Raw genomic sequence first — 26,554 nt, forward strand, 5'->3', positions numbered from 1 at the left:
GAGAGAGAGAGAGAGAGAGAGAGAGAGAGAGAGAGAGAGAGAAAGTAGTAGGCAGGTCAAGTTGGATCATAGTAATGCCCCCTGCCCTGCTCCTGTCCCAGAGTTTTGCCCTAAGGTCCAAGATTTGAAGCGTTTGGAGTTTATGTTCAAGGTGGTCTGGAGAGAAATCACTGCCATTCTGAAGTGGGTCCCCTCCTAGGAAGCGCTATCCAGAGAGGCAGGACCCGGAGGAAGGATGCAGCCATGAGTTTGCGTTGAGTCTGAAGCTGGAGCTGAGCTTGCAGCCCATGTCCTGTCATAAGCACTGCTTTCCTTGTTCCTCAGGCATCCGGGGACTGCAGGTCTATAGGCTGCACACGGAGGAGCGGCCCAACTACCGGCTCAAGTGTCTGCGGTGGCTGCAGAGTCAGCCTCAGCAGCCCAGCTGGGGCTGGAGCTCCATTTCCTGCCCTTGCTCCTGGCAGCAGGGACAGCGGGACTTTCGGTTCTGGCGCATCAACACAGGTGATACCTCCTTCCTGCCCTCGAGAAGCCCAGGGAACATCACCTCTGCTCACACCTGTCCTGCCCTCTCTCGGGCACGCTGAGCCCCCCCCCCCCACACAGACAGCCCCTCCCATCTCACCTGTCACAAGCCCCTGGGCCTGAGGATGTCTGTTCTCTTTGCAGGTTGGTGGGACAGGCAGCTGTGCAGCTTCTCCTCCGGGCGAGGGGGCGTGTGCTGCAGCTATGGTACCTGGGGAGAGCTTCGAGAAGGCTGGAGAATGCACAGTCCTTGGCAGTTTGGTAAGTATCTTCCTGGAGATCTCAACCCTGGCCCATGGCTCTTCTAAGGCAGGCTATGGGAGCTTCCGGATGAAGCCTCTTGATCCCAATGCTTCTGCTGCTTTCTCTCTGGTCCCAATCCCCTGATCTTGAGAAGTTCAGAAGCTGCCATCTTCCTTGTAGTCTCTCCGACTAAGGCAGGATGTGTCTTCTTCTACCTTCATTTGGCCTTGTGCCCTCAGTCCAAAGTGGACAATCTTTCTAGGCCAAGGAAAAGGGCCTACTTTGACGTTATCCTCTGGTTCCATGTTAACAGGATGTTTTGGGGGGAAAGACTTAGAATCACTTCACCATAGAGGCCTTCCGAGGGAGCCAGGGCACACAGAGGTGAATAGGGCAGGGTGGCTTGCATCTGCCCACCCTGGGGACTGCTCTAGTCGCTAGTATCTTCATGCCATCGTCTCTGTTCTCCCTTCTGCTGACTCTCTGAGGGCTTGTACTATGTGCTATGTAATAACCCTACCATTCATTCAACGAGGACATCCAATGTCATTTGATCATTGGTCACCGGCAGCCATTTGGGCACAGAAGGATATGTACTGTGCCACGCCTGACTCCAAGGGCATATGCTCTTGTCGCGGATACCACTGTACTCTTCCAAACATGCCAGTTGCTTCCCCAGGACCCCTGCCCTCTGACAAACTGTTCTTCTCCACAGACAAGGAGCAGGAGGCGCAGAACTGGTGCTGCCGCTGGAACGACAAGCCCTCGTTCTGTGTCCAGTACCAGCTCAGGCGGCCCCGTGTCAGCTGCGCTGGGTACCGGCCCCCACGGCCCGGTGAGCCTTATGGCTGGGGTGGATTAGCAAGGGATCAACTTCCTAGGACAGAACTGCAGCCACAGGGGTGATGTTGACAGGTCTTGGGTGAAGCTAACAGCGAACAGAGGGACTTCGGACATGGCTTTTGCAAAGGGGTGAGGCCAGGGACTACAAGGGAAGAAGACGTTGGGGTAGATTCTGGATGCCTGGAGAAGTTGCCCAAGCTCGAGTCAACCGAGATGGAAGCCCTTACCTGCTGGGAGTCTGAGGCCATGGCCCTAATCGGCTAATGTGTAACCTCCTTTCTTTTAGCTTGGACATTTGGTGATCCCCACATCACCACTTTGGATAATGCCAACTTCACCTTCAATGGGCTGGGAGACTTCCTGCTGGTCCAGGCCCAGGACAGAAATTCCTCCTTCCTGCTGGAGGGCCGCACTGCCCAGACTGGCACTGCCAAGGCCACTAACTTCATTGCCTTTGCAGCTCAATACACCACCAGCATCCTGAAGTCTCCCATCACAGTAAGTGAGGGGGTACCCAGCGTATCCTTGCAATCCCTTCCCCGGAACCCCTCAGAGACCGTCAGCTGGACACTGGAAGAGGAAGAGTACAAAGAAAGGAGGAGAGAGTCACTGTCTGATTTTCTCACTGCTGTGCCCAAGTACACGACAGGGAACCACTTAAGGAAGGAAGGGCATGCTAGACAATTTTCTGTCACTTCGAAGTAGGAGTCAAGTCGAGAAGAGAGAACCTTAATTAAGAAAATGCCTCTCTATACAGTTGGGCTGTAGACAAGCCTGCAGGGCATTTGCATAATTAGTGATTGATGGGGGATGGCCCAGCCCATTGTGGGTGGTGCCATCCCTGGCCTGGTGGTCCTGGGTTCTATAAGAAAGCAGTCTGAGCAAGACATGAGGAGCAAGCCAGTAAGCAGAACCCCTCCATGGGCTCTGCATCAGCTCCTGCCTCCAGGTTCCTGCCTGGCTTGAGTTCCTAGGCACAGTGATGTGAAAGCATAAGCCAAATTAACCCTTCCCTCCCTGGGTCACTCCAGTCCTGGTGTCTCTTCACAGAAATCGTAACCCTAATTAGGACAAAAGGTTTCTTTTGGTTCACAGTTTATGGATGAAGTCAGCACATCATGGTACCAGGAGTATGTGAGGAGGCTGTGACACATTGTGTCCATAGTCACAGTGGGAGGAATGCTGGCGCTCAGCATTCTTTTTATTCAGTCTGGGTTCCCAGCCCACGCAACAATCCTGCCCACATTTGGAGTAGATCTGCCCTTCTCAGTTAAATATCTCTGGAAACACTCACGCAGAGATAACCAGAGATGTGTTTTCATGGTAATCCTACATCCTGGAACAAAGGGACACATCTATAGTGGTGAGAGAAGTGTAAAACCCAGAAGTGACAGGATTATGATACAGTAATGGTCATCTATTACTATTTGGCCTTGACACAATCGCTGGGCTACCAGTGAGCTTTCGATGTCACTGTTGCCTTAAGACGCAGTGGGGACAAGGGTACTATCTGCTCCACGAGGCTGCTGTGAGACAGCCTGGCCCCCACTGAGCTCTCCGCCCCTGACAAGGCTATGTCTGCATGTCTGGCCGCATTTCCAGGCCTCTGCTCTGCCTGCTGGTTGGGCTTAGGCCTCCTCCGATTCTTTTCCAGGTTCAGTGGTTTCTTGAGCCCAGTGACACAATCCGAGTTGTATACAATAACCAGACTGTGGCCTTTAACACCAGTAACACCGAAGGTAAGCTCCGTCATGTCAGCATGTGCCCCACTTTACATCCTCAGCCCCCAGGAGTGGTGTGCTCAGGGAGGTTGGGGAGTTTGGGAGGGGGGTAGAGGCTACAACAACCAGAAGAGAATGTTTGCCCCACCTGCTGTCCCTAAACTGCTCCACTGGAAGACCTTCACCCAGCCTTGGCATAGAGCTTTCCTCATCTCCTACCCCAGAAGGAAGAAGGGTCTAGAGGCTGGTCTGGATGGTGTGGGGTTGTTAACTGAGGCGTGGTCAGGATACCCCAGTGCCCTTTGTGCCATGAGTCACTGCTGCCGAGTCCAAGGGGGCATGCCGGCTGCTGTGTCACTTGTCCTGTCTTCCAGGCTTGCCCACATTCAATACCACCGGTGTTCTGCTGACCCAAAATGGCTCCCAAGTCTCAGCCAACTTTGATGGGACAGTGACTATCTCTGTGATTGCTCGCTCCAACATCCTTCATGCCTCCTCTAGCCTATCAGAGGAGTATCGCAACCACACAGCGGGCCTTCTGGGTAAGAAGCAGAGCTCAGCCTGTACCAAGGCAGCTAACCCTCCCTTGGACTTCCCTGTCCTGCCCACTTCCTCCTCAGTCCCCTAGGGCACAGAGAGGAGCTGCTTCACACACTGTTTAGGCTAATTTCCCGTTCGGCATTTTTTAAGGGAACATGAAGGAGATGCTGTGGGGAACGTGGCGGCTCAGTGTCCCCTTCCTCCCCTCCCCTCGCCCTCCCTACTTTTCCTGGTTTTAGTCTTGTCTCCCTCTTTCCTCCCATCTTCCCCCTTCTTGGCTTTCTTCTCCCTTTATAAAGCACAACGGCAGGGTATGAGTGCATGGTCCTCTCCCACCTCCTGGGACCGACCCTAGACCTGGGACAAATGCAGCTGCCCTGTTGAATGCTCCTGGGAGAAGGGGAGCCTATGGTGGCGAACCTCCTGCTCTGTCCCACAGGAGTGTGGAATGACAATCCAGAAGATGACTTCAGGATGCCCAATGGCTCCACCATCCCCTCAAACAGCTCTGAGGAGACCCTTTTCTACTATGGAATGACTTGTGAGTCTGGGGGTCCTCAGGCCACTGGGGCAGGTCAGCGAGGGAGCTGCTGTGTTGTCTCCCTTGTGTTTGGGGGACCCTATGCATCAAGACCTTGCCACTGTCCCATGTCTGTCCCCTGCTCCCACCCTAGCTGCATGTCTCTTCCAGGAAGGAAGGAGTGGGGCAGGTGGTCTTCACTCACTGAAGCAGGGATTTCCAGACTCTGAAGTCATCCTGTCCCTACCAGCCCCCAGGCCACCCCCTTACACACAAAGCCATGTACAGAGGGCTCAGGGTGGGCACAAGTGAACTATGACTGGAGTCTCATACCGCCCTCCTGTGTTACAGGGCAAGTCAACGGGACAGGCCTCCTTGGGATGAGGGCAGATCCGCTGCCTACCAAGTTCACCCCCATCTTTCTGTCCCAACTGTTGAATCAGAGCACCTCAGGTGAAGACTTGGCCTCTGGGTGCAAAGGTGACACGGAGTGCATGTTTGATGTTCTGGTCACGAGAAACAGAACGATTGGAGAAAGCACCATCTCCATCCTTGATGCATTCCAACGCGTGAATGATACCCTCAGTAAGTGACACAAGGACGGTCAGGGAGACCTTTCCAGAGATGGGGAGCAGACAAGGACCCCCATTTCATGGCATTCCCTCAAGCTCCACATCTTTATTCCTTTAATGGGCCAGCTACCTCAGGGCCTCTGATGGGCAGCAGCCTTCCCTTCTCTGCCCTATGCACTCTGCCTCCCAGAACTCCTTTCCTGACACCCCCTTCTCCTCCCACTCCCTCCACCCCACTGGCTCACTGGAAACTTTGCCTTTCTCTTGCTTACAAGGCTTTCTCCACAGACAGTCACAGGCAGGTCACTGCCTTCTTAAGCCCCCAGACCGCAGTGTCTTATATTTCACGTTTATTCACACTCCCTTTCCTGATTTTTTTTTTTAGCATTTATAACTAGTAAAAGCATTTTATAATTTATAATTCCCTTAGGTCTCTTTTTCTATCACATGTTCATGGCTATAGAGATTAGGGCCATCTGTATATCACATGCTCAATAAATCTATTGGTGAAACTTATTAATATGCAATGGGATGGAAATAACAGGCTTCTGAGATACAGAGCGTTGAGAGAGCTTGACTTCTCTTTCTGGGAAAATGGAATGTCTGTCTACATACCACATTCATGGGCTTCAGCTTTTCTCAAGGGTAGGACTGACCGTTTGTTCTCAAGGCCCAGCGTGGCATTCTGTTCAGGAGACTAGGTGCTGGAGAGATGGCTCGGCGGTTAAGATCAATGGCCGTTCTTCCAGAGGACCTGGGTTCAGTTCCTAGCACCCACATGGCAGCTCACAACCATCTGTAACTCCAGTTGCAATGGATCCAACACCTTCACACCGACACACATACATACAAGCAAAATATTGACATACGCACAATAGAAATACAATTCTAATTTTAAAGGAATACATACAAAAAGAAAAGGAAAGGAAAAGGGAGTCTGAAGGTTAGGCAGTGGGCAGCACACACCCAGCATGCTCTGCACCATTTGCAGAGCACAGAGGAAGACTGAATTCTGCTCCTAGCAGCCGGCCGCAGGCTTGGTAAGGACTGGTAGGAAGAGTCATGGGGAAAGAGCCAAAAGGGAAGAATGGAGAGGGCCCTGTGAATAACTAGTCTCTGTGCTTCTCGGTTTCAGATCAGTACCCACCCACTATCAACTGCAGCAGCAAGATTCAAGCCTACAAGGGACGGACAGTGACCACTGAGGTCACCAGCAACTCTAAGGATGTCACACTCAGCCTCTCCAAGAACTGTAGTGGCTTTAAGCTCTTTGGTACGAATCTTCTAGCAATAGGATGGGAGAAGTCACCTTGGGCTGTCTCACATCTCCTTATTCTGTACAGTGTCCTGCCTTTTTTTTTTTATTTGAATATTCAGGACCAACAGCCATTTTGCCCTTCCTCCCTCCCTCCATCCCTCCCTCCCTCCCTCCTTTCCTTCCTTCTTTCCTTTCTTGTTTTTTAAAAAAAGATTTATTTATTTATTTCACGTATGTGAGTACACTGTCGCTGCCTTCAGACACACCAGAAGAGGGCATCAGACCCTATTACAGATGGTTGTGAGCCACCATGTGGTTGCTGAGAATTGAACTCTGGATCTCTGGAAGAGCAATCAGTGCTCTTAACTGCTGAGCCATCTCTCTAGCCTGACATTTTTCTTTTTTTACCCTACTCTCATCTTGTTATCTCTCTCTCTCTCTCTGTATGTGTGTGTGTGTGTGTGTGTGTGTGTGTGTGTGTGTGTGTCTTCTTCTCCCTCCTCCCTCTCACTCTATCTGGGACAGGTTCTTTCTACAATAGGCCAAGCTGCCCTGAAACTTCCTATGTAACCTACGCAACAAAGAAACTTAAGGTTCTCCCACCTCGGCCTCAGAACAAGTGTGATGGGGTTTTTTAGCCCACCTAGAATTACCTGAAAAGGGGTGTGTGTGTCTCAAGTGAAGAATTATCTAGGTCAGGCTGCCCTGTGGGCATGTTTGGTGCAGGGGTGAGGGGTGTGTTGAGTGTCAGTTATGGTGACCCATGAACATGGATGGCACCGATTCATGGGCCAAGCTTTGAGCTGATTTGGATGTGGCGATTAACCAACTTCCCCTCTTTGATGAACTTAAACCTGGAATCATGAGCTCAACTATGTGCCTCTGTGGGTAGAGGTATGCACAGGTGCCAGATGTGTTGGATCCCCTTGGAGCTGGAGTTATATAGGCAGTGTGAGGCAACCGAGACAGGTGCTGGGAACCGAACTCCCATCCTCTGAATGAACAGCACATGCTCTTAACCACTGAACTGCCTCTCCAGCCCCCGAGAGACAGCATTTCCGAAGACTGGTACTCACAGCTGGGAGGAAGGGGATTGCCATGAGACCAAGTCCAGTCTGGGATACAGAAAACAAAGGAATGCCTTTAGTTCAGATGGGCGGCCCCTCCCCTAGTGAGTAGCAGTAGGAGTTTAGATAATTTTTTTTTAAAGATTTATTTATTTATTTATTATATGTAAGTACACTGTAGCTGTCTTCAGACACTCCAGAAGAGGGAGTCAGATCTTGTTAAGGATGGTTGTGAGTCACCATGTGGTTGCTGGGATTTGAACTCTGCACCTTTGGAAGAGCAGTCGGATGCTCTTAACTGCTGAGCCATCTCACCAGCCCCGAGTTTAGATAGATTTAACTGAATGGGTAGACTGACTCTGGATACACACAAATAATATAAAGGTCATTTTATTTCCATTTAATAACATGCGGTTTTTGAGACAAGGTCTCATTAGCTAGCTCTGGCTGCCCTAGAATTCACTATGTAGAACAGGCTAGACTTGGACTTACAGAAATTTGCCCGCCTGCCTCTGCCGCTTGGAATTAAAGGCATGCACCACCTTGCACAGCTATATGCGTCATTGTTAACCATCATGTAGCATTTACCAAGTTATTAGAATAATCAAGTATGAACATTAAAAAGACGAGTTTAGCCTGGTGGTGGCAGTACACGTCTTTAATCCCAGAACTCAGGAGACAGAGGCACTCGGATCTCTGAGTTCAAGACCAGCCTGGCTTGCAAAGGGAGTTTCAGGTCAGCCAGGGCTACACCCATAAACCCTGTCTCCTTGAAAAAAAATCATCATCATCATCATCATCATCATCATCATCATCATCCTAGTTTTCAGGGCTAGTGGGAGGGCTCAGCAGGCAAAAGCACTTGCCACCAAACCTAATGACCTAAGTCTCATTCCTGGGACCTATATAGTAGGAGGAAAGAACCAAGTCTTGCAAGTTGTCCTCCGACTGCCACATGAATACTATGGCATGAATACATGTGCCCCTACCCCCCCCACACACACAAGATAAATAAATGTAATAAAACCAATGAGTTTAAAGCATTATCATATCTATTGAATGAATGACACACTGTGGAATGAGATCAAAACTTACAAATAGCTTCACTGGTACTTTTTGTTGTTTTTACGGCCATTAGCCATGTATATCTGGCTTTCGGTCTCCTTGTCTGATTTTCTGGACTGTGACTAACACAGCCCATCTTCCCTTCTTAGTAGTGGCATCGGAGAACCCGGGCTGACAGCTGGGTTAAAGGGCCAAAGTCGGAAGGGATGGTGACTTTCTTTGCTAAACTGAAATCACCAGGGACCTTTCTCTGGGCCCTGACCGCCAAACTGTCTCATTTTGCTTTTCTGGGCACAGAGGGGTCACTCTGTCACATATTCTTTGTTCCTTATGGCACGACCTTGGCACGCAGTGGCATTACACGGCTTTCTGCCATGTTGGGCATCCTGGAAAGTGATGGCGTGAAGTTAACTCCCATCTACCCCTACTCTCAGTTCCTTTCAAGCTGTTCTTTATTCTCTGTAATCTGACATTTGGTGAGGTACCCAAGCCCTGGAAAGTCAGAGGAGGGGATGCTGAGAAGGCAGAAGAGAGGCTGGGAGGTGAAGCTATTCCACCCTGCAGTTTGGGGATGTGTTAAAAGGACCATGCTTGGTCCCCAGCATGACCCATCCTGGTACAGCCACAGGCAAGGGATGCATTCAGGGGCCTCTTTGTTAGGGGGTGGGTAGCCTTCCCTTATGTATATTTCTACCTACACCCAGCATGTTCGGCAGGTGCTGCCTCCCTCCAGCTTGGAGCATGACCACCTGGAAATCCCAGCTCTGCTCAGAAGGATGTCTGAGGGTGTGGGAGGACCACCTCCGTAGTCAGGATGTTAGATGCCAGGATGCACTGACCACAGAGCAGAGAGTTCCCCCAGACACTGAGGTCTCCTTTTCTCTGGACAGAAAACGGGAGTTTGCAGTGGACACCGACATCCCCAGAAGCGTGTACCCTGGAGATTCTAGCGAGGGATGTCAGGACTAACTTGTCATCGGTACTCCAGCCCGAGACCGTGGCTTGCTTCTGCAGTAAAGAGGAGCAGTGTTTGTACAATGAGACCAGCAGAGAGGGCAACTCTTCCCTTGAGGTGAGTAGTGGAGGCTGGCGGAGGCGGGCAAGTGGAGGGATGCTGTGAGTGTGTTCTCCTGGGCAAGGTGTGTGTAGGGAGAGGGTGGAGCTGTGGTGGGTGAGTGGTGCAGGGGCCGTCTTGGGCTACAAACACGTGTGTCAGGTGGAACTTTCATCATTGCTTAGAGCACCTCCCATTCGATCAGGCTTAACATGTTCACCTCAGCCTTCCCCCATGGTCCCTCACCATGGCACTGAGATGTAGGACTGGAAGGCTTACCTGTGTTTCTGGAGAGAGGTCTGTAGCCTCCAGCGTAGCGGCCCTGACTCCTTCCAGACCAGGGGACCTGAGCCCACCATGCTCAGCCACAAGAAGCCATGATAGAGCATTAGAGACAGTAGCTCACCTCTCTTTGGGGTTGGGAAGAGGGGGTGGGGTGTTGCTTTATGTCTCCCAGCCCTGTTGGCTGTTTCCTCAATCTGAGGAAGTGTACCTTCTTCAGTTTGGAGAAGATTCTCTCCGTGTTTGTGGTCAAGCTTCTTGACCCAAGTCCACAGATTTTGCCTTATTTCTGCTTTGAGGTTTTGCTTTTTTATTTCCCCATCTCTGTTTCTCCCCCTATCTTACTCTACCAATGGTTTCAGAGAAGGAGGTATGCTCTGAGAGTGGTGGAGCTGAGAGCCTGCTACAGGGCCAGGCAGGGGATTGTGTAGCCTTGTCTTGGCCTGTTCAGGACAGTGCTGGAGGGGCTGAGACAGCAGGGCTTTTCAGAAGTGTCAGGGCAGATGGTCTTTAGCTTGTGGACACCAGCAGCCCTGCTGTCATTTAGGTGACCAGCTGCAAGTGTGACGGGGACACCTTTGGACGCTTGTGTGAACGCTCTAAGGACCCATGTGATGAGCCGTGCTTCCCTAACGTGAACTGCATTCCTGGGAAGGGCTGTGAGGCCTGCCCTCCAAACATGACTGGAGATGGACGTCATTGTGGTAAGCGTGGGGCAGGGCCCTGGCAAGAGGAGGTCCAGGTGATTGGTCAAGGGTTCTGGTGTTTCTGTCTTTAGCAACATGTCTTTTACCTCATGATAAGAAGCTGTGACGGGGGGGGGAGGGGACTTAGAAAGGGGTGAGAGATAGTGTGGGGATGCAGGAGGGGATGGAGAAGCCGAGGATGAACCTAGACCAGAGCAGCCTCAAGACCCTGCTGGAGAAAACATAGGGAAAGATTGATGGATAAGGCTAATTGACCAGAGGCAAGCCAGGCTCTCAGGTACCTGGGCATCTTCAGAGTATCAGTGCTCAGGGGCTCTGCCTTTGACAAGTCAAGGCATTTGGAGGTGTTGCTGTGGGGACCTCAGAATCTCAGCTTTCCTTTGGGTTCTTTCCTATGCGTCTGCTACTCTTCCTCTGAGCCACTGTAGTCACCGTGACAGAGATGACAGTGCAAGCTTTCCAATCCTCTAAGGCAGCCAAACACAACCAGGAGACTGGCGCCTTCTGGACAGATTCCAGAGTAGGTGGGTCCAGGAGACAGATGTGCGGGGAGAAGGGAAGGAACCAGACAGCCATCTTTTTCCCACCAGCCTCTGGGTCCCTCACTGGCCAGGATGCTCTGGTCAGCAAGCCATGCCCCGCGCAGAGGAGAAAAACCACTCGCCTGGCAGACGGAAAGGTTGCTTCACAGAGACACGCTTGGGGAAGATGTGGGGAAGACAGTGTGGGGTTCAGAGTGGCAAGCACAATACAGAATGGGCAAGCATTGGGGGGAGGGGGACCAAACAAGATATCCTAGGGTTAGGCTCCACCAGGCGGCTCATCACCCATCAGCTGCCTCGTCACGGTGTGGCTGATTTCCCTACTCCCTTTACAGCTCTGGAGAACTGCCGAAACCGTTCCTGTCCTGTGAATTACTGCTATAACCATGGCCACTGCGACATCTCTGAGGCTCCTGACTGCCGGCCCACTTGCACCTGTCCCCCTGCCTTCACTGATAACCGCTGCTTCCTGGCTGGGAACAGTTTCACTCCCACCATCTATAAAGGTATGGCTAACTGCTCCTGCCAGCCCCAGTCGTCTCTCACGTCTGGGGGATGATGGGAAAAACCAGTGTCTGAGGTCCAAGTTCCTCAAAGGCACAGATCAGAACTGAGGTGGTGAGTTTGGGGCTCGAGGACATGGTGAGGAGAGCTCTCCCGGTGTGAACCATGGGCCTCGGTCATCTGCCGAGGACAGACGGAGGCAGAAGAAGCCTCAGAAGTGTAGAGAGAAGTGTGTGGTGTGTGGAAGCATCAACTGTCAATAAGATGCTGTTGGCCTACTAGCTTAGGCGGGAAATAGGGAGGTAGAAGTTCTGGTACAGAGAGGGGATTTCTGGGATAGTCAGTGAAGAGAGATTTGCTCCAAACTCTTAGGAAGAAGGTGGCATGAAATTGAGGAGAGGTAACCAACCTCGTGGTGAAACAGAATAGAATACGTTATGAGCTATCGGGAAGGAACCAAAGCTTTCGGCCTAAGTATTTATTAATAATAATTCAGTCTCAGAGTTGTCATTTCAGGAAAGAAAGTGGGCGGGTGGAAAAGCTCACGGTTACACAGGCCTGGCCAGCACAGGAGCAGTGGGGCGTTAGCTTTCAGTGACCTTGCCATGGTGGACGGAGCTGTCTCTCCGAGCTGCACAGGGTAGATGTTGGATAAGTCTGGGAACCCCACGGGCCTGAGACGGGTCTTCTTTACCTCCAGAGCTTCCCTTGAGGACCATCATGCTCTCTCTCAGGGAGGATGAAAATGCCTCCGCCGCTGACGTCAATGCCTCGGTCAGTGCTGGGCTCCCAGTGGGAAGCGGAACTTGAAAGGGTCCCAAAGGGACTGTAAAGTAGCTTACACATCCTTCAGCGACCTTAATTTCCCAAAGAGGGGGAGCCTCTTGCCCAGGGGCTGTTCAAAGGGCCTAGGATGCCAGGAAACTTCAGGATTAGAGACCACAGAATGTGTTACAATCACCAGCTTGCCCTGAGAAGAATCTCTGGTGGCATGTCACTCCAGTCTGTCCCTCTGGGGTACCCTCATGATTCATACTCTCTGGCTGCTCTGTGGCAGAAGTCACCTCCTCCCTGATTCCCCAGAGGGCACGGGGACTCCTCTGATACCATGACCTTGTCTATATCTCCATTAAGCAAAGTAGCCAGATTGGTGAATGGCGGGAACTCTAGACTCCTATACACAGGAACCTGGAACTCTACCCTGCCTCTCTCTAGAGCAGGAGCAATAATTAGACAAGCTATTTATAGCAGCTTTGTGTATAAAAGTGGATGATAGTAAGTAGTAGGTTGTATCAAGATTTAAATGATAATAGTGAAAAGCACTTAGCACTGAGACACAACAGGCATAATTCAAAGTGATTATTACTATTAATACCCTGACTGCCAGAGACATTAAATCCCAACGAGTCAGGTCTGGTGACATTCATCTGCTGTCCTTGACCAAAGGCTCTTTGGCTATAACAGGTGACATTTCTGGCTCCTGGACATCTCTAGGGCTTAGCTGAAGAGTTTGTGTTTGGTACATATGAGGAGAGAGGGTGGACTGGGATCAGGGACAGAGCAGAGATGTTCATCTCACATGTTCCCCTGGCAACATTGTGGCAGAGGGGAAAGAATGCCGCACTCTTCACCCACTGCGTTTTTATTAAGCAAAGACCCAGACCAACCACTGATCTGAGCCTGGGTGGGAATGAAGAGAGCAGCCTAGGCCCCGCATTGAAAGTTGGGCGAGGCATCTCTAATCCTCATTAGGCCTATATCCTCCCATTCCCCCATCTTCCTCCATTGTAGGTGGCGTACATACTAGAGAACCTGGACATGCGGGCTTTTCTCTCCAACAGCTTAGTGGAACTGATACGAACGTAAGTGAAGCCACCCCCCATGGCTCTCCTCTCCCTCTCTCCTGCTCCTCAAACCCCCGCTGTACCCCTTCCATACAGCTCTCCCGGAACACAGTCCTCGAGCAAGTCCATTCATCACTGGAAGGTCACCTCCCACTTCAAGTACCGTCCCAGGGGCCCGATCATCCACTATCTGAACAACCAGCTGATAGGCGCGGTGATGGAGGCCTTCCTCCTGCAGGCTCGACAGGAGAGACAGAAGAGGAGTGGAGGAGCCAGGAAGAACGTCCACTTCTTCCCCATCTCGAGGGCAGATGTCCAGGACGTGATGGCTCGTGAGTCACTCTATCTTGGAGACAGTGCAGAGATTCATTAGAGAAGAGAAGTGAACAGAGGGATGTGACAGATCTGCAGGTCATGTCAACCCTTGGTGGAAAGTAATGTGTGCAGGTCCACAGCTGAAGCAGGTTAAGTTAGCTTGGCTGTTTGTAAATCTTTGAGTGAAGTTTAAAACATTTCCCACAATAGCTACTTTTAGACTCAGAACAGGGACACAAGATGTAGCTGGTGAGCCCATGTGGAAGTGTCACTGGTATTTATTCCAATTCCAGGCTGCCTGATGGCTTCAGTGTATTTTCTCATTTGCTTGCTTGGGTTTGGGGACAAGATCTAACTGTGTAGCTCAGGCGGGCCTCAAACTCCCAATCCTCTTGTCTTAGCCTCACACGTGTGGGGATTTCGGGGATAACACCACAGCACCCAGCTAGCTCCACTTCCTTTAGTAAAACCATTCACAGTCTTCTTAAACTGTCATCGTGCTGAACACACAAGGGCTTCCCCTCACCTTGTTCTCCAAGTGGAGAATCTTGAGCTGAGGATAGAGACTGGTAGGAGAGAGGACTCCTTCTGAAAGGATGTGGCCCAACTCAAGCCAGAATGCATGGTCCCAATGGGAAAATGGGATGGGGTTTCTGGCAGCCTCTGGTTCTCCTGGGCAGAGAGCAAGGGAGATAGAGGAACAGCCCCCTCCCTCGCTTCTGAAATGGAGCAGAGAATAGGGTAGGGACTATGCCCAACTTGAGAGAAACTGCTATTCGACTTGGGTCCAGCACCTGATGAGAGCTGCTTCTAGAAACCAGTTTATGCGTCCTGCCTTTTGGAGCAATAAAGTGAAGTTTCTCCAAGGACTGTGCATTGGGTAGCTGCAGGGGGGAGGGGGAGGGGAGAGGCAGACGGAGAGATGCAAGCAAGCTAGGGAAGAAGAAAATACAATGTTTATTGTAGAAAGTTTAGGAAACATGCAGTTACACAAATAAGAAAGAAAAGAAAATGCTACTTTGTATTCTATTTTTCTTCTGTTATGCCTTAGGGAATTTCACGTGTAATTTTTTAATAAAGGGATCAAATCATACCTATGTTTGCACCCTCCACGTTAAATAATGACTACATTACCTCAAATATTGTGCACCTACTTTTGACATATTATTTTTACAGTGATATTTTTGAAACTGGTGTTCGTAACAAATTTTAAGTGTTGTGGGGATAGCTACTTCTTTATTTTTTTTTCCCCCTGAGACAGGGTTTCTCTGTGTAGCCCTGGCTATCCTGGAACTCACTCTGTAGACCAGGCTGGCCTCGAACTCAGAAATCCACCTGCCTCTGCCTCCCAAGTGCTGGGATTAAAGGCGTGCACCACCACTGCCAGGTGGGATAGCTACTTCTTATTGAGGGTTGGTTTATTGTGTATCCAGCCCTGTCTCGTACACTCCACATGCAGTATCGCACTTAACAGCACAGCTAGGTTACGGCTGCTTTTATACCTTGTTTATAAAGGTAAAGAAACTGAGGCTTAGGAATTAAAAAGTCCCGAAATCCTAACTGCGAGTAAATCAAAGAGTCTGCGTTTCAGCTCAGTTCTGGCTAACTTCTGGGTATGGGCTTTCCACTGCAGGCCTTTTCAGACCCTGAAAACTGTCATTCTCTTGGTAAAGCTGTACAGTAATTTATCGGTTGAGAACTCCAGATCCCCATTACACAAAATTAAAGAACTGAATACCTACAGATGCAGGACCCTAGGCACTTGACCAGATGTTTCTCAGGATAAACACCTGCCTGAAACTTGACTACCCAACAGAAAAGAATGAATTTACCTCTGTGGTTTGCTTACTCCATGTACCCTTTTCCTGCCTACAGTGAACCTAGATATGCTGGACGAGTACTTCGAATGTGATGGCTACAAAGGCTACCACCTGGTCTACAGCCCCCAGGACGGTGTCACCTGTGTGTCCCCATGTAGTGAAGGCTACTGTCACAATGAAGGCAAATGCGAACACCTGCCAGATGGGCCCCAGTGCAGGTGGGTAGGGGCCTGGGGCAGGAAAGCACAGCACTGGGGAACTCAAATTTGATGAGACACCACAGTAGGCCCAGGAAGGCAATGTCCCCTCCTAAGACATGATACTGGGATGACTCCCCAGTGGCTGGAGGGTGAGAAGCAGAGAAAGTGGGCAGTGGGAGAAGGGTGTGTGGCACTCCTCTGCATGGAGGAGAAAGATGTGCACTGCTTCTGAAACCCAAGCTAGTCACAAAAGGTTACTCCAACCATTTCAGACATGGGGAATACTGCACTGTAGAGAGAGGAGGCTCCAGTGGGCACCCAGGAAGTAAAATGCCCTCCAGACCTTGTAGAAAAGTACCAGTGTCTTAGCTGGTCCCAGTTCTGCCCAGGGGACTCAGTCTGGGGACACCCCTGAAGCTAGTTCCTTAGGTCTCCTCCATACATGAACAAACTGTGTCTTCCCCGAGGAGAGGGCTCTAAGTCTTCAGGGACAAAGGGGCTTGTCTTCCAGTGTCCCCTGTTTACTCTTGTTCAGGACTGGTCAAAGGAGATGAGCCGAGTCGAGGGTGAAGGGCACCCTTTGGGAGATAAGGGAAAGGGTTTGTGGCTGTTTGGGCACACATACCTTTGTCTGCCACCCTTCTGAGCCATCCTGGTGGTGTAGCATGTGCTACCCAGACATGGTTTTTTTTAAGACTATGCCTCCCTCCTCTGATTGGTGACCTCAATTCAAAATGGCCTCCTCACTGACCACAACGCGTTCTCTCTGTCTCCAGCTGCCCATCCTTCACCATCTACGCATCCTCTGGCGAGCAGTGTGAGCACCTAAGTGTGAAACTCGCGGCATTCTACGGGATCCTCTTCGGGACCCTGGGCGCCCTCTTGCTCCTGGGGATCTTAGCATTTGTGGTCTTTCACTTCTGCGGCTGCCCCAAGAACAAGTTCTCCTTCCCTTTGGACTCAGAATTGTGAGGCCCTGTCCCAGATGGGCAGCTGCACCTAGGACCTCAGGACCCACCCCTCAGTCTGCCTCTGCTCTGGGGGACTGGAAAGGGCCTGCAGCATGAAGATGATTTGAGATTCTTCAAGAGTGAATAAAGGGAGTGAAACCAGACTCAACCTGTTTAGTAGACCAGGGGTACAGGAAAAGGCCATGATGGCGAAATATACAGATGGATGGGTTCCTACACAGACACATCTGGAAGGAGGATATTGCTTATATATGAGTGCAGACACACACACACACACATACACCAGAGTTAATGGATGTGACTGGCTTTACATTTACCAAGATGTTTTTACATATAACACGGGTTTACTTTTCATTAAAATCTATTTAAATAAAGTCTCTATCTTATTATGCCTTCAAATTACGGATTCCATTCCAGTTTTCTTCTGGTGGCTGTAGCGTTAGGCACAGTGCGTTCTTCCATTCCTCATAAACATAGTTGTGACAGTTGCATATTAGGCAGGGGGTGGGGGTGGGGGTGGGGTGGAAAAGTCAGATGGTGGAGCCCAGCTCTACCACAGCTCCCAGCTGCCCCATGCTGCTGCATCAGTGACCACAACAGTGGCTTGGACCTTGCTTCCTCCTGTCTCTCCCAGCCCTGCACCTCAGCCAACGCTTCGGGAACACTTGTTTCCCAAAGATTCCTGTTCTGGAGCCTTGGTCCCTGGCGCAGCCATGTTGGAGAGGTAAACCTTCAGGAGGCAGAGCCTAATATAAATTGATTAGGTCATGGAAGTCACATTCAGGAAGACTGGAGTATTTCCCAAAGGACCCCAGTTCCCCAGGGAGTGAGTTTTTATTTTACGAGGATAGCCTGTGCCCTTGGCCTCTTTTGCATATAGCAGATGGGTCTCTTTTCTGTTTCTCTGCCACTTGACTTAGCCAAAGGGACTTCACTTAGAGGCCAAGGAGATGAAGCCATTCGGCCTTGGACTTCCCATGTCCAGACCTGTGAACTGTATCAGTAAGTAAGCACCTGGTCTGCTCAGGCCGTGTACAACCACAATGGAAAGCAGAGGCACAGAGATGATTGCAAGAGCCAGACCAGCCCGGCTCAAGCCAGACCTTGTCTCCCAAAGGAGCACTCTTTGCTACGGCATGCAAAGCACCTACCATATTACACAGCTTGGATTGTGCACTCTGCCAATAGATATTATTCTTGAATTTAAAAAAAAAAGAGGGGGGAGTTGTTAGATTTAGCAAATAAGAAATGGAGGATGCCTACGTTAAAATTAAGTTTCGAGCCGGGCGTGGTGGCACACGCCTTTAATCCCAGCACTTGGGAGGCAGAGGCAGGTGGATTTCTGAGTTCCAGGCCAGCCTGGTCTATGGAGTGAGTTCTAGGACAGTCAGGGCTATACGGAGAAACCCTGTCTCGAAAAAACAAAAACAAAAACAAAAAAAATTAAGTTTCTTACAAGCCACCAGCACAATTGAATTTATACTATAAGGATGTTTCCCAAAATATTTAGGACATCCTTTTATTTTTCTTAATTGTTCATCTGAAGTTGTAACACACTTGATACTCTGTATCTTGCCTAGTATCCTTGGTCACAATTGTTGAGGCAATGAAAGCCCAGAATAGCCACTGACAGGGAAAGGGGGCACTATGCTCTGACTGGCAGAGAACTACCTTTGTGAACAGCATAACTAGATTAAGGACACTTCCACATCTTCAAGAGTTTACTTCTAGCTTTTAAATTTTAGATTCTGTCACCTTGGCACCTGGAGTTAAAAAGGGACTAGTCCTTCTTTGGGGTGCTAGGCTTCGCTGAGAAAGGGAAGTGGGTGCTCACCAGTCCCAACTGGTTAAAAGCAGCAGAGCCATCCTGAGGGGCCACTGAGGGACAAGGGGAACAGTCCAGAGTCCAGGTTGTCAATATCCTTGCTTGGTTTTCTTAAAAGGAACGTTCTGGAGTCTTCCTGTGGGCCTATGCAAGGAGCTAAATGTCCAGGACGGCAGATAATAGCTTGCTGGCATGATACCTCACTTTAAGCTTTCTAGGTACTAGACAGTGATGTGGTGTCTGCTCATTTACAGGTGGGGCACACGTAGGAGCTGGCTACTAGGCACTGTTTCACACAGCTGTGTGGCCAGTCCTCTGTCAAGGGATTAAAAAAAGAACTAGATGACCAGAAGCTTTAGGTAATCTTGTCAGGAAAGACTCTCATTTTATTGTTCTCTTCACAGTTTTGGGGTTTTGTCATCTCAGAGGTCATATCTAGTCACAGGTAACAAAGTAGGTTCACACCTGCTATCATCTTTATGGAGTGTGTGTGTGTGTGTGTGTGTGTGTGTGTGTGTGTGTGTACAAGCCTATGTGTCTGTGAAGGACGTTAGATGGCCTACAGGCGAGGCCCAGGGGTCCTCCTGACTCTGTCCCATCCCTGGTAGTTCTGGGTCTTGCATATAGCCATGGCTGGCTTTTATATGAGTGTGAGGAACTGAATTCAAGTCGCCGTACTTTTAAGGCAAGCTCTCTTGTCCACCCCATGCCTGGCGTTTTTACCTTGTCTGCACATACCTTCAGAATCATAATGGCTAGAGAATTTTTTCCACATCCTTTTGCTTCTTGCTGACTTAGTGACATTATTTTTGTGAACCTTGATCCTCCTCTCCCTCCTCCACACAATTATAATCACACATAAACATCCAGGTGGCCTTTGGTGGTGACACAGACATCAACACAGACCCCTGTTTTGGCAGGGCCATGGATCCTAATATGGCCCTACGCAGGAGCATGGGCCCAGATGTCACCATGGCCTCAGGTGGCAGTGCAAGTCGCTCATACCAGGCCGTTCCTCACTGCCATTTGTGCTTCCGAATCTGCCTCTCCTCACAGCGCACAATGGCTCTCTTTCTGTTTCTCTCCCTCTCTCTACCACATACTTGTTCATCATGGTGGAGCCCATCTGGCCCTTGGCCCATTTTCAAGACTTTAAATTATCAAATAACTAGTCAAGTTTGCTTCCAAAATCCTGTACTAGTTTCATCCATGCTTAAAATACTTAATAATGTATACTCACTTATTAAAAATTTTCATAAATCTTAAAAGAGATTATAAGTCCTTACCTACCTATGTGAAACACAATAAAGACTCTAAACTGTATTAATTTACCCATCTTTGCTAGCAGAGTCAAATTTTCTTTTTCCATGGGATGTATCACATCCTTCCTTCTGTGAGTGACCTATCTGGCCTGCTGGTCTCTCTGTACAGCAAGGACACTCTGTTCTGCTAAATGTGATGCAAATCGATTTTTTTTTAATCCAGTCTTGTTATCTTTGTTGATGATAAACATCTCCTGCTAACTTTACTCTGTAGTAGGAGACTTTTTTTTAAATCATTGTTTATTTTGGGTACAGGAGGGGGAGGAGCAGCATGTGTGTGGAGGTCAGAGGACACCTTGAGGGAGCTGGTTCTCTATTTTCATAATGTGTGTCCCAGGGGTCAAACTCAGATCATTAGGCTTGGTAGCGGTGTCTACTCACTGAGTGTCTTCCAGCACCTGAGACATCCTTGAATGTTCTCAGCCTACAACATGGTCTCTCTTCTGTTTAAGGCACTCACCAACCACACCAAACACACACACCAAATACACCATCATAAGAGTTTGAAAAATTTGCAACTACTCTATAAAGCTCATTCCTGCCGCACGCTGAGAACACAAGGACGTCAGCTGAGAGCACACACCCCCTTTATTCAGAACAACCACAGAGCCATCTGTTGTTTTTATTAACTACTTAACATACTCATGGAGCAGCTTGGTAATTATTTCAATGCCAGAAATTAAAACCAGTGTTTTGTTCCTGCTGAGAAATTGCTCTAAGAGTGAGCTATATATTCCAACACACAAAGTACTGACTATGTGCAAGGAGCTAGGGACATCACCATGGGCAAAGGATATGATTATAGTTGAAGGACTCTGGTGATAAAGATTGTATCAGGTAGCCGAACACTGATGGCGCACGCCTTTAATCCCAGCACTTGGGAGGCAGAGGCAGGCAGATTTCTGAGTTCGTGGGCAGCCTAGTCTACAGAGTGAGTTCCAGGACAGTCAGGAAACCCTGTCTCATTAAAAAAAAAAAAAAAAAAGATTGTATCAGGTATATCAAAGAAGAATGGCAGTCGGTATGTAGTGTGAAAAGGGCAATGTGGGTAGAGTATTTTGAGGAGAGGCAGAGGGAGGTGGAGAGGGAGGAGGCATTGAACAGATATTGGGAGGAGAGGTCTTCTAAGCAGACAGAACAATACACACAAAGGCCCCAAGACCTGAGCAGGTCTGGCGCATCCAAGAACAGCCAAGTTCCTTGCTTTATGGCTTACAGACAGCAGACTAGAGAGGCGGCTACAGCAGTCAGTACCCATCATTCACCTGTTCTACAGGCTGTTGCCCAAACTTGGCTTATCCTCTGAATGAAACGGAAGAGTATGAAGCACAGGCCTGCCACATGCTAGGAAGAGAAGTTTCCATCTAATGTCCAGGGAGGAGACCGGGTGTTCAGGTGGGCACAGGTACCAACAGGGAGTCTATAGTCATGGTGAGAGACAGTAGCATCTCAGTCCACCTGAGTGATGGCTGCCGAGATGGCTAGTTCCTGGGGAGTGTGGGGTGCTGGGCATTGTTCGAGGAAGAGAAGCCAGTTGAATTTTCTTGTATAAAATATGAGAAAGAAAGGAAAATGACTAATGGTTCAGCAGCAGGAGCGGTTGAAGGGTGCAAGTGGAATGAACTGAGCAGAGGGAGACGCAGCAAGTGAGATTAAGAACTTCAGATCTGGGAGCACTGAGTGTGCAGGGTCCCCTCGACATCCATGTGGGCAGGCTGATTGAGCATGCGCATTAACACTCGCTGGATGTAAGCTCGGGCCTCCCTCGACATCTATGTGGGCTGTCCGGGTGAGCAGCTGGACATGCGCATTAACATTCGCTGCATGTAAGCGCTGGTATTTCAGGTTTTCTTCTCCCCGCCTACTTCACTCTTTCTCGTTCCTCTTCTGGATTAAAATCTTAAGCAAGGCATGCTTTTACGAGAGAAGAAAAACAAACTACATCTAACTTTAAAATAATGGCAGGCGAGCATGAGCTACGGCAAGAATAACTGCATGTTATAGACTTTCTTTTTAAACTTCTTGAGTCCGTAACTTGACATTTAAACCAGTTTGATGTTCTCTGTGGCCCTCCCTCACTTGGACCAGGTTCTCCCCAGCTGTACTGATCTGAGATGAACAAATATGGTCTCTGCCCTGAGAGAGCTCTCTATGGTTTGGTTGTGTCTCTGGAAGGTCCTTGAATTTAAAGGCTTGGACCTTAGGGTAATTCCTCAGTAGGTGGGACTTGAGGAGATGGCGCCTAAGGGGATGTGCCCTTGAAGGAGGTTCGGTACCTCGGCTCCTTCCTCTTCCTTTTATTTGCTTTCTGGGGAAAAGACAAGCAGCTGGCACACCCAACCTCTGTCATCTGACATACCCACTCGATACACAAAAAATGGATCACCCTATTTTGACCTGACCCGAAGCCCAGAGCAATGGGTTCGCCCTATTTCGACCCGGAACCATCTCAAGTGTGAGCAGAAATAAGCTTTTTTTTTTTTTTTTTTTTTTTTTTCATTATAAGCTGTTGATCCCACATTTTGCTCTAGTGGCAGCTGACTAATACAGATTGCTCAAGGTTCAACAGGCTCCAGGGCAAGTCTTGGTAAAAATTGTCAAACCAAATCAGGCAACAGGAAATCACTCCCCAAATTCCCACATAGTAAAAACATCTGAGGCACCTGGGATCCCTACAGATAATCTCTGAGGTCACACTGAGGGTCACTAAGTACAAAACAGAAGAGCTCAGATGAGTGAGTGAGTGATCAGGTCTCCCTTTACTGAAATACAATAACCAGGCAGAAGACGTGAGGGACATCTCTGGAAAGAGGCCAGCCCCTCCCCTTGCACATACACTCAGGCATAAGTGGACCAAAGTCTTGTGGTCAGGTATGGGGGAGGGCTCTTGAGCCAGCTGACCTTCATGGGAACCTTTGGAGTCCATAGCACAGAACCGTGGCTGTGGTCTGTTGGTAGCGTCCGGACCTCGGTGGCATCACCGTTCTTCTGGCACAGAGGCCATGCCTGGCTGCAACTAGCATTCCTCAGCCCCTCCTGATGCTCAGGAAGGACATGTGGACAAGTGGCATGCGGGCGTGCAGTTCATGGTGGAGCTGGAAAACAAAATAACACGTGGGGTACCCAGCCTAGCCCAGGAGCACACCATAGGCCAAGGACAAGAAGGGGCAGTGGAGGGACATCCACAATGCTTCCTGGGCCTCTCCTGGGCCACTTAAAACTCACGGCAGGTGCTCTTAATCTCATTCTGTAAGACGCAAAGGTTGTAAGGACTGAAGTAATCAAACGTGCACTGCTAATGGAACCCCACCTCAGACCTGCCTGACTCCTGGGCCACTGGCCAGACCTCAACAGAAATCGGTACACTTAACGAACTTCGTAAAATAAAGGAATAGAATAGAATAACAACAACAACAACAGAATCAACAGCAATCCCGTGTGGTCTCACTCCTAGACCTCAGCTGCCTGACCTGATCCTGACCCCCATGGCTGCTCTCTGACCCCTGAAACAGTTGCTAGTTGAGATATCAGTTCTACACTCCACTGCGGTCTCTCTCTCCCGTGAGGATTGGTGCTTGCCACTTTGATGTTGGTGACAGACACCTGTCATCTGTCCTACATCAAACATTGATGCTTTGTGGACAGAAATCCTCAGGAAGATGGTCCCAGTGGGCCTCCTTGTTACTAGAGGATCCAGAGAACCAGAATATTTATTCCCTCTTAATATCCCCGGGTAGTGATCGGTGGGTACAAGAGCCAAGCGTGGCTGATTAGACATTCCTGCTCAGAACTTTGGCCCTGTAACCAGCAGCCCAAAGATGATGTCCTAGTGGGAACCCACTTGTGACGGCACGTGGAAGAAGCATGACACCCACTGACAGTGTGCAGCAAGAGGAGTGCCCCAGGAAGCATGCCCTTATGCCTGTCAAAGCTGCTCTTCTGCTGTTCCTTTGCTTCTGTGTATCTGGGGTTCTCTCTCCCCTTGTTTGAAAAAGCAAAGAGCTTTGGTGAGAGGTGGCCCAGCGGTTAAGAGCGCTTGCTGCTCCTGCAAAGGACCCAGGTTTGGTTCCCAGTGCCCACATGGTGGCTCACAACCATCTGTAATCCCTCTTCCAGAATTTGATACCTGCTGTGGATCTCCATGGTCACCAGGCATAGACATAGTGTACAGATATACATGCAGGTAAAATGTCCATATACATAAAGTGAAGATAAAAATTAGATGTGGGGGGTGGGGACATTTATTTACATTATGAAGAGAGAGTAGGGAAAAAAAAATCAAAGGAGCCAGACAAGACCAGAGAGTGACAGAGGCAGGCTTCTTTTGTGTCCACTGAGGGATCCTACCGGCAGGCATAACAGCAACTTCCACTCTGTAAGGTCAACCACCTCACCTGTCTATCCTGGCAGCAGGACTGTATCCCTAACATAAGCTGCTGGTCAGCCCCTCTTCCTTTACTAGGTGGCATGGAGCATGAACTAATGTGACTCTCACTGCCTATGGAAGGTGCTGGCTGAAGTCTGAGACATTTGCCAGAGCAGGGTGGAGGCGCCATTATCTTAGGTGATGCACCAGGTCTAGCCTCACTGTTCACAGTACAGGTTCACGAGACCAGCACTGAGCTAGGCCTGTGACATTTATACTGAGCTGACCCAGTCTAGTCTTCCAATCATTCATAGCATCCCCAAGAGCCTTGACCCCAGAATTTTACTAATGGTCTAGGAATAGAAGAATTTCTCCAGATTGGTATTCAAAGACAGCACAATCTTCCTCTTTGCCTGGAGCATATCTCCAAGGGGTTTGATATCTACCATCCCTATTTCATATCTTTTCCCATTTGTGATGTGTTTCGAGATGTAAATCATGGTGGCTGTGACGTTAGGTTTGTCAACTTGGTGCCATCTAGAATCACCTGGGAAGAGTCTCAACAAGGCATTGTCTGAATCAGCTTGGCCTGTCTGTGCAAGGTTGTCTTAGTAAGTCAGTTAATGTGGGAAGGCCTCGCCCACTATTGGCGGCACCATTCCCTTGGCTTGGGTACTGGACTGTACAAGATTGAAGAAGATAAGCATGCTTGTATCCATTTTCCCCTCTGTTGTAGATGTGCTATAATGAGCTGTTTGCAGTGCCTGCTGCTTCGACTTCCCTGCTGTGTTGGTTTGAATTGAGACTGGTTAGGGTTAGAGTTGGGTATTTGAATACTTGGTCCTCAGTTGGTGGAATTGTTTGGGAAGGATTAAGAGATGTTATGACCTTGATAGAGGGGGTATGTCACTGGCTTTTCAAAAGCCCATGGCATCTTTATTAACTCCTTGTCTCATGTTGTCTCAAGATGTGAGTTCTCATGTACTACACAGTGCCATACATGCCTGCCTGCTTCCATGCTCCCTGCCATGATGGTCATGGATGCTAACCCTTTGAAACAGTTAGCCTTCAATAAACTCTTTCTTCTATAATTGGGTTTGATCATGGAGTCTCATCACAGCAATAGAATTCTAAGTTAGAAATAAATCCTTTCTACTATAAGTTGTCTTTTGTTAGGTTATTTTCTCTCTACAACAGACATGAAACTAGGACCATGACTGTTGCAAACCAATGAGACCAGGCATGTGAATTCGGGGATAAGGAAGTGGTTTTATGTAGCTAGAGCTGTGATAAGCCCCTTCTATAATGTGATAGTTTGTATATGCTGGGCCCAGGGAGTGGCACTATTAGAAGGTGTGGCCCTATTGGAGTAGGTGTGGCCTTGTTGGAGTAGGTGTGTCACTGTGGGTGTGGGCTTTAAGAGCCTCATCCAAGCTGCCTGGAAGTGAGTAGGCTGTTAGCAGCCTTCAGATGAAGATGTAGAACTCTCAGCTCTGCCTGCACCATGCCTGCCTGGATGCTGCCATGCTCCCACCTTGATAATAGACTGAACCTCTGAACCTGTAAGCCAGCTCCAATTATATGTTGTCCTTATAAGAGTTGCCTTGGTCATGGTGACTGTTCACAGCAGTAAAACCTGACACATATGTATGGAGAAAGTCCATGAAGAATGAAGGGCACAGAGCTGAGTGAGACAGAGGAAATCTCATGATTGTGTTTGCACTGCTGGCTCCAGCCATCTCCAAAGCTGGAGGAGCCACCTCTAGATTTCTCAGACCTTGACTATTCCAAGTAAACTACCATGCCTTGGTTCCTGCTGCTTGCAACCCAAATCTCTGCTCACTTTCCCATTAATATCATTGGCCCTTTCAAAGGCCAAAAGACCTGCACTTCTAAGACCTGAAAAAATTGGACCTGGGGCTGGGGAGATGTGTTCATTCACATCACAGAAAAGGAACCAGAAGCTTGGTGAGATCAAATCCAGGCAAGAGCCCTGGTTAAGCCCTAATGCTCTCTCATGGAGTCATTGATCTCCCATGCCCTGCAGATGATCCCTGGAGTTCCCAAGAGACCCTCACTTACTCCTGGTATACATGTACCTGGTACATCAGCTTCTCTCTGGCGTTGCGCTCAGTGAGGTCCTTAGGGGAGGCCACAGTCAGCCGTACAAGGAGGAAGCCTCCATCTTCACCTGGAGGTTGAGAAAAGACCAGAGACAATGCAACCACAGCCGACTCATCTCCAGCCTGGGCCCCTCTTCACATGCATCTACACTCCTACCAGAAAATGTGTGTGCATCTACACGGATCTAACATTTGCTCACCACAAACAGAAAGGAGGACTCCACTGGGCAGTGGTGGCGCATGCCTTTAATCCCAGCACTTGGGAGGCAGAGGCAGGCAGATTTCTGAGTTCGAGGCCAGCCTGGTCTACAGAGTGAGTTCCAGG

The 26,554-nt window shown here is 49.4% G+C and overlaps 2 protein-coding genes across 3 annotated transcripts in view; one reads left to right on the forward strand and one right to left on the reverse strand.

The window, feature by feature from the left end:
* Muc4 (mucin 4, cell surface associated) overlaps nt 1-16,967 on the forward strand; it is a 48,245-nt gene extending 31,278 nt beyond the window's left edge. Inside the window, exons 10-26 of the mRNA XM_021209651.1 lie at nt 325-504; nt 670-786; nt 1,484-1,603; nt 1,898-2,109; nt 3,266-3,350; nt 3,707-3,874; nt 4,312-4,413; nt 4,744-4,977; nt 6,100-6,237; nt 9,245-9,426; nt 10,238-10,400; nt 11,275-11,445; nt 12,144-12,217; nt 13,235-13,305; nt 13,384-13,619; nt 15,478-15,640; nt 16,399-16,967. Coding sequence (XP_021065310.1) covers nt 325-504; nt 670-786; nt 1,484-1,603; nt 1,898-2,109; nt 3,266-3,350; nt 3,707-3,874; nt 4,312-4,413; nt 4,744-4,977; nt 6,100-6,237; nt 9,245-9,426; nt 10,238-10,400; nt 11,275-11,445; nt 12,144-12,217; nt 13,235-13,305; nt 13,384-13,619; nt 15,478-15,640; nt 16,399-16,594 — 2,612 coding nt within the window. The 3' untranslated portion in view covers nt 16,595-16,967. The remainder of the gene's footprint in view (nt 1-324; nt 505-669; nt 787-1,483; nt 1,604-1,897; nt 2,110-3,265; nt 3,351-3,706; nt 3,875-4,311; nt 4,414-4,743; nt 4,978-6,099; nt 6,238-9,244; nt 9,427-10,237; nt 10,401-11,274; nt 11,446-12,143; nt 12,218-13,234; nt 13,306-13,383; nt 13,620-15,477; nt 15,641-16,398) is intronic.
* Nucleotides 11,910-26,554, reverse strand: part of Muc20 (mucin 20, cell surface associated) — a 21,641-nt gene continuing 6,996 nt past the window's right edge. The window contains exons 3-4 of one of the 2 annotated variants that reach the window (XM_021209653.1): nt 26,206-26,297; nt 11,910-13,633 (exon numbers count right to left, since the gene is read on the reverse strand). In XM_021209653.1, the coding sequence (XP_021065312.1) occupies nt 13,625-13,633; nt 26,206-26,297 (101 nt within the window). In that variant the 3' untranslated portion in view covers nt 11,910-13,624. Of the gene's footprint in view, nt 13,634-22,480; nt 22,836-26,205; nt 26,298-26,554 lie in introns of those variants that run through there. The other variant, XM_021209652.1, reaches the window with a different exon arrangement.

The sequence above is a fragment of the Mus pahari genome, chromosome 12 (assembly GCF_900095145.1).
Source record: "Mus pahari chromosome 12, PAHARI_EIJ_v1.1, whole genome shotgun sequence".
Taxonomy (NCBI): Eukaryota; Metazoa; Chordata; class Mammalia; order Rodentia; family Muridae; genus Mus; species Mus pahari.